This window comes from Chamaea fasciata, unplaced genomic scaffold, assembly GCF_029207755.1.
Source record: "Chamaea fasciata isolate MVZ Bird 193981 ecotype frontalis unplaced genomic scaffold, bChaFas1.0.hap1 SCAF_10, whole genome shotgun sequence".
Taxonomy (NCBI): Eukaryota; Metazoa; Chordata; class Aves; order Passeriformes; family Sylviidae; genus Chamaea; species Chamaea fasciata.
This window is the reverse complement of record NW_027094095.1, coordinates 23301406-23317506: the sequence shown is the minus strand read 5'-3', so window position 1 is coordinate 23317506 and position 16101 is coordinate 23301406. Positions and strand designations below refer to the sequence as shown.

Below are 16101 nucleotides of genomic sequence, written 5' to 3'. Positions count from 1 at the left end.
ACAAGCCGTAAATTTGGAGAGCATCGATTTCTTTTGTTGAACTGTAGCTGCCCCAGGTTTATCCACAGAACAGGAATGTGTCCCAGTGAAGTTCTTTTAACTGGAAGCATGTGTTTAGTGTCTGGATATCCACAGAGGCTGTATGATCTGGATATTACTTTTGCTTGATAAATTAAGGCAAAGATTGCAGACTGAGGCTACAGTATTTAGTCTCCCCTATTCTGTCCAGAATTTTCTCCCTTGCCATCTGACTGAACTGAAAGTAGGTTTTGTAACTGCTGTGAAGGACTAAAGAATATCCAGACTTCTCTTGGTTTTGTTTAGGAGGACAGGTTTTCCAGATTGATTGTTTATGAAATAAGATTTTTAACATGTGTGTAGATTGCTGACATTTGTTAGAAAGCATTTGGTAGTGGAAGTGTGCTGCACTGTATTTAGTTGGGTGGACTCAAGTATCATCCTATTTGCAGCTTCTAGGAAAACTTTTCCATCCAGATTTTGGAAGTGTTTCAGCTTGCTGATAAGGCCAGATACACTGTCTTGAAAATAAACTTCCTTAAATCTGCAAATGGTCTCCTGTTCTGTGGAGGATTGGCTTATTGGAGCTCCTTCCAGCTAGAAATGCTTATGGGAAGTGTAACCTTTGGCTGACAAGACATTCTGCTGAAGTTCACCTACAAGCACATTTTGGCTCAGGAGACAGTGTGTCTAGCCAACAGGAATAATCTCAGCTGTGCTAGACCAGCATGTCAGCTTCCTATCCACAGAACTTGGAATCACATCTGGGGCAGTCTCAGAAATTGAAACCATGTTAAATCTTGCTTGGTAATTGTATTTCCCGGTAGCAGCTGGGTTTATTCTCTTTGAGTGAAAAATCCTTTCCAACAATGTTTTGTAGCAGTTCTTGGCTTAACCAAGTGGCTCATTATTGTTGATGAAACAGCTAAGCAGAAGTTTTCCAGGAATTTGGATTGCCAGAGGTCTGTTCTATCAATCTATTTTCCAGAGCCTGAAAACTGAGATTCATTCACACTAAGTTTAAATGGCTTCAGTATGTTGCTTGTAAACTCATTAATTTTGTCTTTATCAGTGTATTTAGTTTCTCTTTTCCTGGGTAATAGTTTCTAAATATGTGGGGGTTTATAAATGTGTCTTTATGTCCAGCGTCTTTTCCATGAGATCATGATATGGAGCTTTTTTTTTTTTTTAATTCTTAGTGGAAATCCTAAGCATTTGAGAATTTTTATACTCTTACTCTTGGTAACTTGTTTCAATGTGTCTTTGCTGCCTTAAGCATAGGTTCACAAAGGTAATGAATATGTTTCCATTGAGACTTCTCCTGACCAAAACAGGTTAGCAGAAAACATTAAGTTCTACCAGTCTTTAAGTGACAGTGATGTTTTTCCTGTTTGGTAAAGATGAGACAAGAAATTAAATTTTTCCAAAATTTTGATAAATTCTTAAATGGATTTGTATTTTGGAATTAAGTCAAATACAATGAATTCTTAATTTGTAAGTAGTGTGATACACCTTTACAAAGGAAGAGTTGATTTATAGATGAAAACATTGTAATTTTTAATTATTTAATCTCGGGTTTTTTGAATGAAAATATTGCCATAGGAGGTTAACTTTGTGTAATTAATAGAGAAAATAATGCTTTGAATGTAATACTTTGAAAAGTTGTCTTATAGAGGAATTAATATATTGGATTGATGTGCTTTCCATTTTTGCTTGTGAATGAAGCCATTAACACCATGCCTGATAGCTCTGGAGACTTTCAGAATGCACTCAGAAATAGATTTCTGCTCTATAGAAGTCTTGGTTTCTTCATTTCAGGAAGCTTAATTTGTCAGTTTCTTTACAAAATTGTTCATATGTTCATTGCTGTACCAAGTGAAACTCAGAAGGAGCAATGTTTTGAGTAGATGGTATATCTAAAAGAAGCTTCTTTCTTTTCCCCTGAGGACCTGATCATGTCCTAGGATTCTACAATAAACAAGAGGAATTGGATTCTCAGTGTCTCTCAAATTAAAATTCCCATATTCAGGGAATATTGTTTGAGTGTTTGAGGTGAGAGCAGGAGTAGAAGTTCTAATACAAGACTTGCTGCTTCTTTGGTTATAAAAACAGATTTCCACAGCTCAGCTTATGCAAAGGACTTTACCTATATTATTTTTCTTTGGCTGCTTGTAATTTAGCAGTCAGCTTTAGACAAGAGAACAGTGAGGATCATTCATTTCTTCAAAAGCAGCTTAGCTGAACTAGCACTACATATCTTGCATCATTTTGTTTTTAAATTCGGAAGTGTTTCAGGATATAAAAGGCCCTTTTACTTTGAAATGTTGTCCACAAGATTCCTGTCACATTTATTGAGATCATACATGTCTATCTCTTACTTGCAAAATGAAAATTTCTGAACATTATGGAAATGTCAGACAGTTTGTTTTTGCTTGCTGAGACCAAAATCTAAATGCTGAACCTGAGAATTAGTTAATTCTTATAAGAACGAAGACTTGAACTATGCAGGGAAGTCTCTGAAGTGTTTAAAATTTCAGCTTTACTGAACTTTACTTTCTCACTGGAGGTGTTTACTAGTGGTATTAATTTGCATTTTGTCACTTTGAAGTTCAGCTTGTAAGGTGGTAAAAATGAGCTTTCAGTTGGTTATGCAAATTCTGTTGCTTTCCAGACAAACCAAGGGTGGCAATCATTGCTATTAACAGCAGGAGTCTGAAAATTGTGCAGTGTAGGTAACACTTGTGGAATGTGTGTATGCTGGATAATATTGAAACTTGCTTCTATCCAAGTGTTGGAAAGAGGAGTTTGGGGAGGGGAACTATACATTGCATATGTGCCCTCATATTCCTGATTGATTAAGAATGGAATAGGAAGAAACATCTTTATGCTTAAACAGCAAAATGCAAAGGGAAGTAATTTTCTGCTTATGCAGACCAACAGTGGATTACTTGGCTTAAACTTCCTTAAAATAGGACTCTGAGACTGTTCTTTTCTGCAAAAATCATTATATGCTGGCCTTTGCCTATAGTCAAATTAGTAACTTTCCATTTTGAGGTTGAGCTGTCTCCTGTGCTCTCTTGGAACTGCGAATTCAAATTATATTGTAGTGTAGATAAATGATTTTGTTTTGTGCTGAGATGTTTAAATAATCAGTGGTGAGGTATGCAGTTTCTGTGAGGCTGAATTTTTTCTCTTTCCTCCTTTTTTGTTGTATCCTATATTAGTTTCTTTAAAAAACAAAAAAGAGGGGGGGAAAAAAAAGCCCAAACCACTTTTCTTTTCTTGTTTCTTGTAGGTTTATGGGTGTCTGTGTGCATAAAGGACAGCTGCACGCTCTTACTGAGGTAAGACTATTTCATAATATACATACTGAATATGAAATATTCAGTTCTCTGGACAGATTCTGTAATTGCCATTCACCCTGAGTGAAGTTTCTGTTATGGTGCCTGGTGAGTTAATCACTCAGTATTTGCTGTGTTAAGGGAAGACTGCAGAATCAGTCCTCAGAACTCCACTCCAGCCCTTGTCCGTCTTTTCTCCTCAGAAGCACTTATTGGGGTGAAAAAAAATCACAGTAAGACCATAAAACTTGACAGATAATGTTCTAAATGAGAGATGTGCATTATCTTTGAGCTGCCACTAAATGTTATTTGTTTCAGTGACACTGCATTGTATTTAAGTCTTATTTATACTCCGGTTGTGCATTTCGCAAGTGAATCAATAATGTTTCAGCTGGGTCATGTTACTGTATTCAGTCCCTACCACTTTCATATTGCAGCTTAATCTGGGTCCCATAAAAAGGAGTTATTCCATTGCCCAGGTACCTTGGCCAAGATCTAGGTATCAAATATGAAGCTGATATTTCCATTCATATGAGTTCCCACCCAGCTTTATTGGGTAGTTTGTTTAATCCCCCTGTGAACTGCTCAGGAAAAACAAGAAGAGAGTATTCTCTTGTTAGGAATAGTGTTCCCTGTTTTGAGTCAAAAATCAATAAAATGCTTTTGCCTGTTGTATTAGTTTGAGTACAGACTGAAAGGAAACTCATGGTTTGTAAAGTTAATGTTTCTTATTTACTTCTGTTTTGTAGGAACGGCTCAATTAAAAGATTAACCCTTTCCCACCCTCCCAAAGACAAGTCTGTTATTAATTAGCAATTTAAGCAGGTTCCTGGTATGGTGTGCTTGCCAAGAACTGCTGTAAAATGAGGAGACTGGGGAGCTGTATGCCAATTAGCAGGATATGTGTCACCATCACTTTCTGTAACTTACAGATGCAACTCTGAGGCAAAGATGCACATATGTGGGCAGTGAATTTCTTCACCTTCTGGGGTGACAATTTTGCAGTTCTCATTCTAGCTGCTGTTGGAGTGATGCACTCTGGTTCAGTGTCTGTGTTTCTGGTGGAGCAAAGGTAAAGACACTTCCAGAATTTTCGAGATACAGCATGTGTGTGAGCACTTTGCCATGAGAGGGACAGTTTATTTGATTTATTCTGTTTTTGTTTTTGTTTTTGTTTTTCCTGTCCCTGTGCTCAGTAGAGGAAACATTTCTAAGATGGCTGATCAAGTTATTCAGACAGGCTTTGCTAACATTATTACTAATTTCTTTTGGATATGTGCTCAATTAAAACAGGGAAGTTTTGGGCCATTCCACACACTAAACATTATCATAGAAGAGGTGGAGCTTTATAATGCTTTATCATACTAAAAATTGGAAGATTTGCTCAATGTGGGTTTTTTTGTTTGGTTGTTTTTTTTCTCTTCCTTCACAGCAGTTGCTTGCCATTTAAATAACCCTCCCCACCCAAAAAGCCAAGAAAATGAAAACAGCACAGATGCTTCCTCATAGTGAGCTAACTTTGTAGCTGCTGCTTTGTTCAGCTATTTTTGAGTTCTTGGCAAGCAAATAAATCTAAGAAAGACTTCAAAGAATAACTTTTTATAGTTATAATTCAGCATAACAGAAGAGATTCCTGAAGCATCTTGAGACCAAAAAGGAAGAGTTTTAGACTGAAGAAGTTTGCTGCAACATTTTGAGAAACAGAATAGCTTTAGTGACGTATTATAAAAGTATAATTAGTGATTACTGCTTTTCTTCTGTGGACAAAGGCAAGCATTAATTGCCTTCAACAGGAAAATCCATGGCAGAAATTGTTGTTGTAGGGAATCCACACACAATTTTCCCCAGTAATATAGCTATGGTTTGATTTTAGAGAGCTTTTAAAAGTTAAAAACTGTATATGTTCTGTGTGGTGGAATTGTCTTTTCTAGCAACAGTAGTAGCATTTTTCATCTTCAAGTGTGTGTAGAGTAATAGTTGAATCCTGAAGACTTCTGGAGGTTGGAGAAGGTGGCTGAAATGATGAGCTGAAGGAGTTATTAGTAAGGCAGACAGGCTGAATCACCACTTCAAATATAGCCCAGGAGAATAAACAAATCAGCCACTGTCTCATGGCTTTTTTCAGCCTGTGGTCCACAAAGGTGGTCTCCTTGCTTCCAGTGCTCAGCATAATTGACACCAGCCTGGCACTACAAGTGCTCAGAACTTCTGCCAGGGTTTCACTTCTATGGAGATGAAACTGTTGATTCAGAGGCCCGTTGGTCAATCGGGGTCTGAGTCACTGCGGGGAGAATTCTCTCGCACTTGCCTGTGCTGGACCTGTTCTGTAATGAGTTTAATTATCCCCTCGTGTTTTGAGAGTACAGTTGATGATATGCCTGTGTAAGAGGGATACAGCATCACTTAGAGCTTATGTCTGAGGGCAGCATGATGGGAAATCATGTTTATTTTATGTACGTATGTGTTTCCATAACAGAAGAAGTTGAGAACTTGTGCCAAATGTTTGGTGACTGGATTTAGACAACTTGTGCTGTAACAGGCAGGGCAACCTCAAAGGGTATTAGAAGAGCCTTGAGGATTTTGTAAGCCTGTTACGGGGCAACATTAGGAATATGCAGCACTTTGTTAGTGGAAGGCAGAGTTTGAAGCATTGCAGGTTTCTTTTCTTCCATGTTTACAGACACAGAACTGGATCATGCAGAGCAGGTTTTTTTGCTTAAGGAAGGTGTTGATCCTATGTATGCCTTGGGATTTTCCCTTTTGGCAGCATTTTGTGTTGATTTAATTTTCCTCTCTCAAGTGGCTTTTGTTTTTAAAACTCTTGAGCAAGAGGTAGTTTCTGTTTGTTTTGGTTTGTTTTTTTCAAAATAAGAATGGAATTGTTTAATTATAGACTGTATTAGGACTTTGGCCTTGTTCTGAATCCACAGTCTTATCAGTTTTGATAATCCATTTTTTTTTTTTTTAAGTTCTCAAGCCAGAAGCTATGGCATATGCCTCTTCTGAAGTAATTCAATATCCTTAGATTGACAGAACAGCTTAGGCTGCCAAGGACCTCTATTCCTTCCAAGCAGTAAGTTAAGAAACATTTAAGGAAAGCAAAGTAAATAATAGGTGTATCACCCAGATGAGCTGGTAGGCATTAGACTGCCTCACTAATATTGAGCTCATGAGCAGAGATTTTCCATGTTTATCTTCTCTAAAACCAGAAACTGGGTATTCTTTTCTCAGCATTCAGCTCTAATCTGAAGCTGCTGGTTTGTTTCTTTAGCTACAGGAATCTGCAGTGCTTCCTGCTGTACTCACATGCCTCTCCAAACTAATTTTGGCCTTTCCCTCAGGCTTCTCTGTATTTTCCAGCCACTTTCCTAATCTGACAACTCTCTTCACTTCCATTTTCTGGCCACAGCAGTATTGTAAGTCTTGGAGAAACTTGCAGAGTAGTAGAGTCTCTGGTGTCAGCATGGGATGCTGCTGAGCATTCAGAGGCCTGGGGAGCAGACAGACAGTGTGTGCTCGGGGGATGTGGAGTCTGAGCCAGTGGGGAGCAGCCATGGCTCAATAGCAGTTGTGTGTGATTTTATCCATGCCCTTCTACCATGGAATGGCTGCATGAGCAAACATCCATTTTAGATGGGAGGCAAACAAATTTATTTGTGTGTTGTGGGTTTTATAGGCCTGTATTATTATACTGAAGCCGATAACATAGCAGCATAAAGTCTAGCATATGAAAAGTACTTAATACCTTCTTGCAGATCTTGAATTGTTTGTTGAACTCAGTTAAACAGGTTTATCTGAATTTCTGAGAGACAGGTCAGGCTAAAATGTTGTTATAATTAGATATATACATATATGCCCAGAATGAGTCATACAGCTTGATAATTCCTTCCTGAAGGAAATGAAAGCCTTGGCAGTTGTGTGTATAGAAGATGAGGAATGGAAAGTTATTATGTGTTGATTGGGATATCTTGAAATTGCAGTGCTTCAGGGACAATAGTTAATTGTTGCAACAGAAGTTTTATGGCTGTTAATTCCTACTGGGTGATAGTAAAAATGTGTGCAAATGCACTGCTGCCACAATCTGATTGCTCAGTGTGAGATCTGACATGCTTTGGAACTTTCTCAGGCAGAGAGCAGAGCTGTTGCAGTGTGATAGGAGCACGTGGTAGGTGATGGAGGGATAGGACAGTATTATTTCAGCCACAGCTGTGCGAGCTGAGAGCTGCCTGACACGCTCTCCTGAAGTCTTTCAGATTTGGTCCTTACTGTTGAACTGCAGGGTCAGACCCCTGGAACACCTGATCCCACACCAGATACTTGGAGTGGAATCGGGAGCAGAGTGTGGTTGGGCAGCCATGGTTTTCAAGTGCTGTTACATACGGCAGTGGGACAAGTGCTAAAGCTCATCGTAATGAAAATGCCAATGTCCTTTGTAGGGAGAGGGCTTTTTTCAGTAAGTGCTCTGGTGATAACTGAAAACTTCCCTTCTCTACTTTCCTTCCCAACAGCAATAATTTCAGTAAACTATAAATGCAATTAGTGGAGTTTCAGGTTTTTGGAGACCTTCATTTTTTAGCATTTTTTCTTTTTTACATTTGGAGATAGCACTGATTAGAAAGAAAAAAAATATTAAAAGCTTAAAAATCCCAGAATTGTTTCAATTGTGTTGAGTTGCCTTTTTACAAGGATTAGAAAGTAAATTCCTAAAGTGAGAAGGTACTTCTGATATACAGCTTTCACAAGCAGAATAAATCATTAGAAGTATTTAATTCTTCTTTCTTTTTTCCTTCCCTCAGTTCTTGGTTTTCTTTCTGTGGAGAACCTTTGACCTAGAAAGGGGAACACCAGACAGACATCATGGGTCTCCTCTTCTGAAGCTTTATGCTACAGCTAAAATTGTAGTCATACATTCTTTCAGATGGCAATTGCACACTTGTGAGAGTTTTAAAAAGGCCTGAAATACCATTCCTTCCTTGCTCTCTCCTTTCCTCATCTCCTGTAAGAAAGACTCTCTAATCCCTACTTTTGTTCCACCAGTGTGATTCATATTGTTTGAATAACTTTACTTTTACTCATGTAGCACGGCAAATATTTAACTCAGCTTTGGTGGTGGCAGTAGGCTGTCAGCTCTGGAGAACTTGGTGTCTTTGGAACTGTAGTTCCTATTAGCTGTCATTCTGCAAATATTTTATGCAGCAAAGGAATTGTTCCTGCTTTAGGTATTACCTGTTTACCAGCTGACATTTAGTTCCTGGATGAGTTGGCTCCGATGGTTGTTTCTCAAAAAAAGAGAATAGCTGTGGTGTGAAGTTGATAAGCCTGGGCTTGGAGACAACTGAAGAGAAAATTACACTTGTACTTAAGGTGGCATCAAGTAGAAAGTTAAAAGAAATTAAAGGACTCTCATTTTCATCTTGTTAGAAAATATTACCTATTTTCTGGATATTGCTGTCCAATTTCTAGAAAAAAACCCCAACAATTCAGAGATTTATTAGGGAAGTCCTTGAATTTGTGTAAGGTAAGTACTACCTGATGTGTTCAGTGAAGTCATACTGAGTAGAGCCTGCCAGATGAGTTTGTATTCAATATCTTGTACATACCTAATGCTTGTGCATTACCTCCCCTTGCTCATTGAAATCTTTCTTAGACACTTTATATAGTCCTTCTGACTGAAGTATTGAAAAAAGAAAACTCAAAAGGAAGAGGAAAAAAGCAGAGGGGTGGGAAGGCTCTAAAGGTAATTTTGTCTTCTATCTCTCCTCAGATTTGGGACCTGGTTCTGCTCCAATTTGGTTTCATTTGCATACATAAAGCATCTTCCTTGAATGTAATAAGGTCTTGGTCAATATGTAAAGTTACTTGTTTTATGGTTTTGTGGCACTGGTCACTGCTTTGACTTTCTGGAGGAGCAATATGAGCAACAGTGCAAGCTTTCTCTTGGATGTTTCTGTTGACAGCTCAGAAGATGCAGAATGCACCTGCTAATTCTAAATGTCTTTGCTTTAGGGGAACGAGTCTTGATACAGAAGAGTGTAAAGAGGTCATTTACTTCGGAGTAACTTAAAGAAAAATATTATCATACAATGATGACAAATGATCTTTCGGATGACTTCCAACAACTGACAGTCAGAATTTTTAAATGCCTTCTGGCTGTAGGATGGATCAGAAGGACTGTGGTTTGAACTTTATAAGAACTCTAAGTATGTGTAAAATTCTGCAGATTAAATTTATCCTTGTGATCTCTCAGCCATGACCTGTGGATTAATGCTGTAATAAACCTCTACTTGCAGGCTCTGTCCTTTTTGTCTGTGGTTCAGATACTTTCTGTAGCATTAATTGGAGCTACAGCTTCACTTTATCAATGAAGAGTTCTTTCAGTGGTGCTGTACTAGTGCTGGAAAGTAATACACAGAGGCAATCTGGGCCTCCACAGGTATAAGCCCCAAGCACCAGAAGAGTAAGTTCAGCCCTACTGAAAGGATGTCAGAGGTATTTGGGTCCTCTGCTAAGCTGTGGTTACTTTGTATCTTTCCAGGAATGGACTTGAGTTTTAGACCTGGATATATTTGGTTTCAGGAATATATGCTCTGATGACAGGAATGATTGTGTGGTATAAAACTAGAAGTATCCATTGCTGTTATTTACTTGCCTTTTTTGCTGTTTTTCTTGTAAGACTGGAAGTCCAGCCTGCACATATACATGTTATTTCCTCTGTTAATTTGGTTGTTTAGCTTTTCCCTTACAGGAGTCATTAAGAGTTAGAGCTTGCATGTACTTGCCTCAGGGTCAACAGAAAACTCTTCACTCAGAGCCCAGGGATTTGACCTCTAGAGAAGAGTAATGGTAACCTTGTCTGATGCAGCAGTAGTTGCACTCCCCATTAATGACTGTGTGAGGATTCACTGTAGGACCCGAGAAGAGCAAGGTCATAGCAGCAGAAGCAGGGCTTAAAACAGAGTGGGGAAATAGTTCAGGTGTTAGGAAGACTAAGCTAGTCTGTAATGTAAAAGGTGAGAAATCATTCCGTTTCATAGGCACTATTTTTTCCGGCACTAAATTAGAATGAATGGACCACAAGATGTCTCTTAGGGCTGTTTGCTGTCTGTATAGTGCTATTTTCACAGAATCACAGAATGATTGAGGCTGGAGGAGAGCTCTGGAGGTCACCTGATCCAACCTCTCTCCTCAAGTAGGGCCACCTAGGGCTGGCTGGGGCTGGTTGCCAAGGGCCTGGTCATAGAATCACAGAATGGTTTGGGTAGAAAGTCACCTTTAAAAATGATCTTATTCAAACTCCCCTGCCATGGACACAGACAGCTTCCAATAAATGAGGTTGCTCAAAGCCCCATCCATCCTTAAATGCTTACAGGGATGGAGCATCCACAGCTTTTCTGAGCAACATGTGCCAGTGTCTCACCACCCTCGCAGCAAAGAATTTCTTCTTAAGATCTAAATCTAAACCTACTCTCAGTTTAAAAACATTCCTCCTTGGCCTTTTAAAAGGTCTCTCTCCATCTTTCCAGTTACCTTCAGGTACTGGAAGGGTGCAATTAGGTCACCCTGAAGCCTTGTCTTCTTCAGCCTGAACAATCCCAATTCTCTCAGCCTTTCCTCATAGGAGAGGTGCTCCCTCCTTCTGATCATCTTGATGGCCCTTTATGTTTCTGCTCTTGAGAAAAATCACTTAGCTCACCACAGAAATATTGTTGCAAGTTAGTAGGTGCTTTGAAATATCTTGTTAATTTTATCATCCTTTATTAAAATATTAAAAACTATGGTGAATAGAGATAAGGTAAACTTAAAAGATGCAAAAAGCTGTTACTGTGTGCCTGCTTACTGGCACATCTGAATATTGACTTAATCTTTTGGGGTTAAAAAACCCAACCAACTATACTTGTGCAGAAAGACAAACCTATTGCCTGTGCTTTCTGCTTCATTGCACACAAACACCAGGACTCAGGAAGAACTCAAAGTTTTACCACCTTTGTTGCATGCAGCAGCTGTCTGCTGAAAGGAGAAAGGCATAGGCAATAGGGGACTTCTCTTACAGCTGAAAAATTAGGAAGCTTTTGTTTATATTCCAAGATGAATGTGTTTATGAGATGACAAACGATCCAGCAATAGATGCTAGCAAAGTCTCTAGCAATATCATTTTGAAATTACAAAAATCCTGACTCGTTAGAGTGAAAAGCATTGGGATGTGCTTTGGATTTCTTATATCAAAGTATAATTTTTAGCTTTTGCTTAAATTATTGTGACAAGAAAAGATATATCTATAAATATAAGTATTAAGTACATGGATGTGTGTATGTATCTGACAGGTTATTTATTTGGTACTAAATGTAGATCTTGAGCTTGCTTGTTTCTGTGTCACTTGCAAAATGATTTCTACCACATCTTTGATCATTTTGAAATGCAGTTACAATTCTTTTTATAAACTTGGTTTGGTGCCGACACTTCCCTTCATCTCTTGATTGTTCGTAATAGAATTTTAAAAATACTTGTCAGCACTTGAGCCATATTTGGTCTTATTTTTTCACAGTCTTCACAGCATATGGACTGTCAGTTTCAGTTTTCCTGGAACAGTTCACTTAGGTTCTCAGTTTAATTTATAAAAAGTGGCTGAATGCGCCCTCAGCAAATGTAGTTTGTGGCTTGACAGCCAACTCTACCTCATCCTTTCTCTGTGCTATGCAAGGCACTGTATTGTTTCATCTTCAAACAGTTTCCTTTTTTCCTCTGGTTTTGTTCTCTTCAGAGGAGCACAGCATGTCTCTCCAACCTGAGAGATCCCATATCAAAGACGCATACTAGTTTGCAAAACTGAAGAGACCCATTCCTGTGCCCTTGATCATGTCAAAAAGCTCAGGTGCCTCTAGAAGCAGCCATGCCCTGGTTAACTGGAGAGTGCTAGACCAAGGCAGCTGTACTGGCTTTGTGGGAGGGGTGTCTGCTCTAACTATATTTTTTGAAAGGGTGCATGAGAAAGCAATAAAAATGAAAATTCTCTTTTCAGGGATGGTTCAATATAGGTTATCAACTCTGAGAAAGCTGAGTGGGGGTCAGAAGAATGTGAGCACCCTCATCTGTTTTATCAACCAAAGATGTCTCATTTTGGTTGAAATGATTCTGTAGACACTTGCACTGAGCTTGTTCCAGCAGCTGAAGAGTTGGAGGCTCTGGTACCCAGGTGTACCTGGTGTGTGAGATCTGAGTCAGGCTGATTAACCGTAGGCATTAACATGATATCTGTATGCACCAGTGGATGCAAAATTAAATCTAAACGTGGTACATATAGTAAGTAAATTAGACTGTTCAAAGTAAGTAGTTTAAAAAGCTTGCAGGGAAAGGGGGGGGGGTGGTTTAGAAAATGTCACACCGTTTAAACTTCATGTTGTAACTTTAAGACTTCATGTATTATTTTGTAACAAAAAACCCCAATGCATCTAAGACAGTGAAGTTATTTCACAGAGGTTTAGACAAAGTACATATTCTTTACTTTTATATGATTTTCGTTGGGAGCCTGATATTTTTGTGAACTTTTTTAAAAGAAAAAAGACTTCAGTCCCAAACACAGCTTGATGTGCGGCACATACCAAAAAAAGTCCATTTAAAATCACACAAGGGGGTCTGGCTTTCAATGACAGGAGGCAGGAAATTTAGTGTTCTGACTGAAATTCCATCTCCAGTTCATACTCTTGCAGCTTCATGTTGTGGCATATGTGGTGTGCTTGACCCTTTGGTTCTTTCTCCAGCAAAAATAATACAGGGCTCCACAGGAGTTTCAGCTATGTCTCTCTGATTTGTAGCTTTGCAGTTTTGAGTGCTTAAATATCAAAAGTCAGGTTTTTTTGAAAGCATGTAAAGGACCTTATTTAAGTTAGGTGATATTTCCAATTTTTTCCCCCTACATCTGATGCTTACTTACTTTTTTTTTTTTTTTTTTTTAAATTAATGACAGCTCAACCATCTTGTCTGATTGCAGTGATCAGAGACCTGGGTTTCTAGAAAAACACTTAACAGAGCATTTTTAAAATCTGTTTGGGTAGGTTGTACCTGGCCACGCAGAATGCAGAGGCTTTCATTTCAGAAGGAAATTCATGCTGCTCTACTTGGTCAAGGCACTTATTCTGAAGACAGAAAGGTGGGATTGATTCTCAAAAAGTTACAGTAGAAAGCTCAGTTACAGGAAGCAAAAAGCTGACAAAAATGTTGGCGTCTGGAGGACACAAGCTGGCATTTATAGGCACTATCTGAGGAGGGAAGCTGGCAGGTCAGTTAAAGGGAAAACCTGCTGTGGGCTGGTGGTGACCAGGTAAATGAAACACACAGGGACAACTCTCCAGACAAAGTCTGTGCTTTTACCAAAAGAAGATAAGCAGTGAAAGCTCTGTGAGCCCTGCATTGTGCTGGAGGCAGTGGGAAGCTGCTTACATACATCTGCACTGTGGTTAGGTGGGAAGGGTGGGTTCTCACAAAAAGAAAGTTCAGATGTAAAAAGAACTATAATCAGAGACACTAAAGGAGTCCTCATGTAAAGGCAGAAGCCAAGATGTTGAAAGTCTAACTTGAGGCGCACAGCCGCCTGTTTATTGCATGTGGGTGCTAGATGAGAAGTGATGAGCAACCAGTTACTTCAGTGAGAACTTTTGAGCTCATTATTAAATCTCCTTTTCTCCCTTCCTCCCCCCTATTTTTAAAAATTAAATCTTGTCTCTGCAGGCTATTCCTTGGCTTTAATTAATTTCCCTTCTTCTCTCACAGCAGGATGACTGACTTGTTTTATCACTTCAGAGCCTGTAATAGTGCACATGCAACTTTTATTCATTATTTTATTTGAGAAAGGTGCATCTAAATATGTTGTGTTCTGAGGAAGGCTTGCTAAATATCTTGCTGGTGCTAACCTCTTCCTCCTTTTTAGACTGTTTCAAGGTTAGAAGAAAGATAAGAGTCAGATAAATGTTCAATTGCAAACAGCTAGTTCCATTGTCTCATTTCTTATTTCCCTTCCCCCCGTGTGTGAGGCACGCACACACACGGGTGGGTGCTCTGTGTGTGGGTTGTGTGGGGTTTTTTTTTTGGGTGGGGGGTAGGTGTTTATTATCTCTGTTTTGACACTCACTGTAAGCCAGCCGGACCATTTACCACTGCCTCAAGCCAAAAAGAAAAACATTTTTGAATTTCAACCTCTGAATTCTTTTACAGGTGGCTAGGTGAACAACAGTGAGAAGATGTAAATTTCTCAGCTATCATGGTATGGGGGGGAGGGAGAGGAGAAGAACTGAATACTGTCTTGAGCACTAGATTTTCCTGTTACTTCTGTATATCAAGAGAGAGTATCCACATCGGTACTGTGATGCTGGCTGCTTAACTTCTTGCCTTGGAATTTTTTTCTTACATGTTTTCAGCAAATTCAGTTTGTATGCAGTGCTTTTTCTTCTTTCCCTACTTTTCAGCCTGGATCCTAGGAAACATACTCTTGAATTAACGAGTGTTCTGTAGTTTCACTTCCACGTTTTGCTTTAGTTATCAGCAATCCAAAACATTCAGAAACTGAGTTGTAAAAGAAAATTCCTTCAATGTTTGCTTTTGCACACCACTATTAATAGAGGATCTTGGTGCCTTCTATAATTGCCAATAAAGTGTTTGAGCACCCTCAAATGTATGTGGACGTGTTGAGTGGATGTGGGAGTGTTGAGGCTTGGAAAAGTACTCTGAAACAGCTCAAAGAGAGTATTCCTTGTGCAGAATTTAAACAAAGTTTGTACTATGAGAGATGTTCATTTGCTGTAAGTTTTGCTCTTAGTAGATCCTTGTAGCTGTTTCACAGACTTCAAAAAGTGAAGTGAAGGGGTTATTTTTCTGCCATCTTGCAGGCATATAATCTGTGGGCTGCTGCTGCTGGTATTTATGTGGAGAAGGTGACAAAGACCTTACTTAAATGAGAGGCTCCTTGTCAGGGATTGCAGCTTCTCAGCAGAACTGAGTCTGGTATGTTTGAAATGCTGTCAGTGTGGATAGAGCCTTCTGCTCTTAACAGAAGTGTTATTGTAGAGATGCTGTTTCTCTTGTCTGTGTCAGCAGCAAGGTACTTTCTCTTCTATGCCTGTGTGCTAATTTATGCCATATCCCAGATTCTTATCTGCACTGAGACTGGGCTCCACTTAGAATCCAAATGATTGTGACTTCAGATTATAAATGCAGGGTTTTTTGTTAGGCCTTCTTTGCTTTCTGTTTTTTTCTACTAATATAATTACAGGAAAAATGGTTATCAAGGTCAGTCTGTATAGATATACTGGGAGTGTCTTCCGGTTCCAGCAAAATAAGCTTATTTCCTGCAGTATTTCAGACCTGAGTATGAGTGAGCGTCCATAAAACTTCCTTCATCCATATGGGTTGCAGCAGTGCGTTGTTGCTAAGTGCCTCAGCTGAAGCCTTACCAACAAGAATCTGTTTGTAGCAGCAGACAGCCAAGTGAACATTACATTTTGTTTGAATGAAATGACAGAAAAGGACTAAATTCAGCATACTGACCATAAGAGCTGTTGGAATTAGAGAATTAAAGAAAGACCAATCTTGCTGAATTCTTTTCCGTGCCAGCGCTTGAATGTTGGGAGTGCAACAAATGGTTTTCATTACAGCTCCTTTCTGAGTTGGTGCATGTTAATTCTTGTTTGCCCTTATAAAAGAAGCCATGCCTGTACATGCCTTTTCAGAAGGAGGAGCCAATGAATTAATCAAT

General features: G+C 39.0%; 1 protein-coding gene across 4 annotated transcripts in view; it reads left to right on the top strand.

Moving 5' to 3' along the window:
- The window catches only part of TESK2 (testis associated actin remodelling kinase 2), a 109424-nt gene that overhangs the window by 62000 nt on the left and 31323 nt on the right, over positions 1-16101 (top strand). For all 4 annotated transcript variants that reach the window (XM_066192726.1, XM_066192727.1, XM_066192724.1 and 1 more), the window contains exon 4: positions 3314-3362. In XM_066192726.1, coding sequence (XP_066048823.1) covers positions 3314-3362 — 49 coding nt within the window. The remainder of the gene's footprint in view (positions 1-3313; positions 3363-16101) is intronic.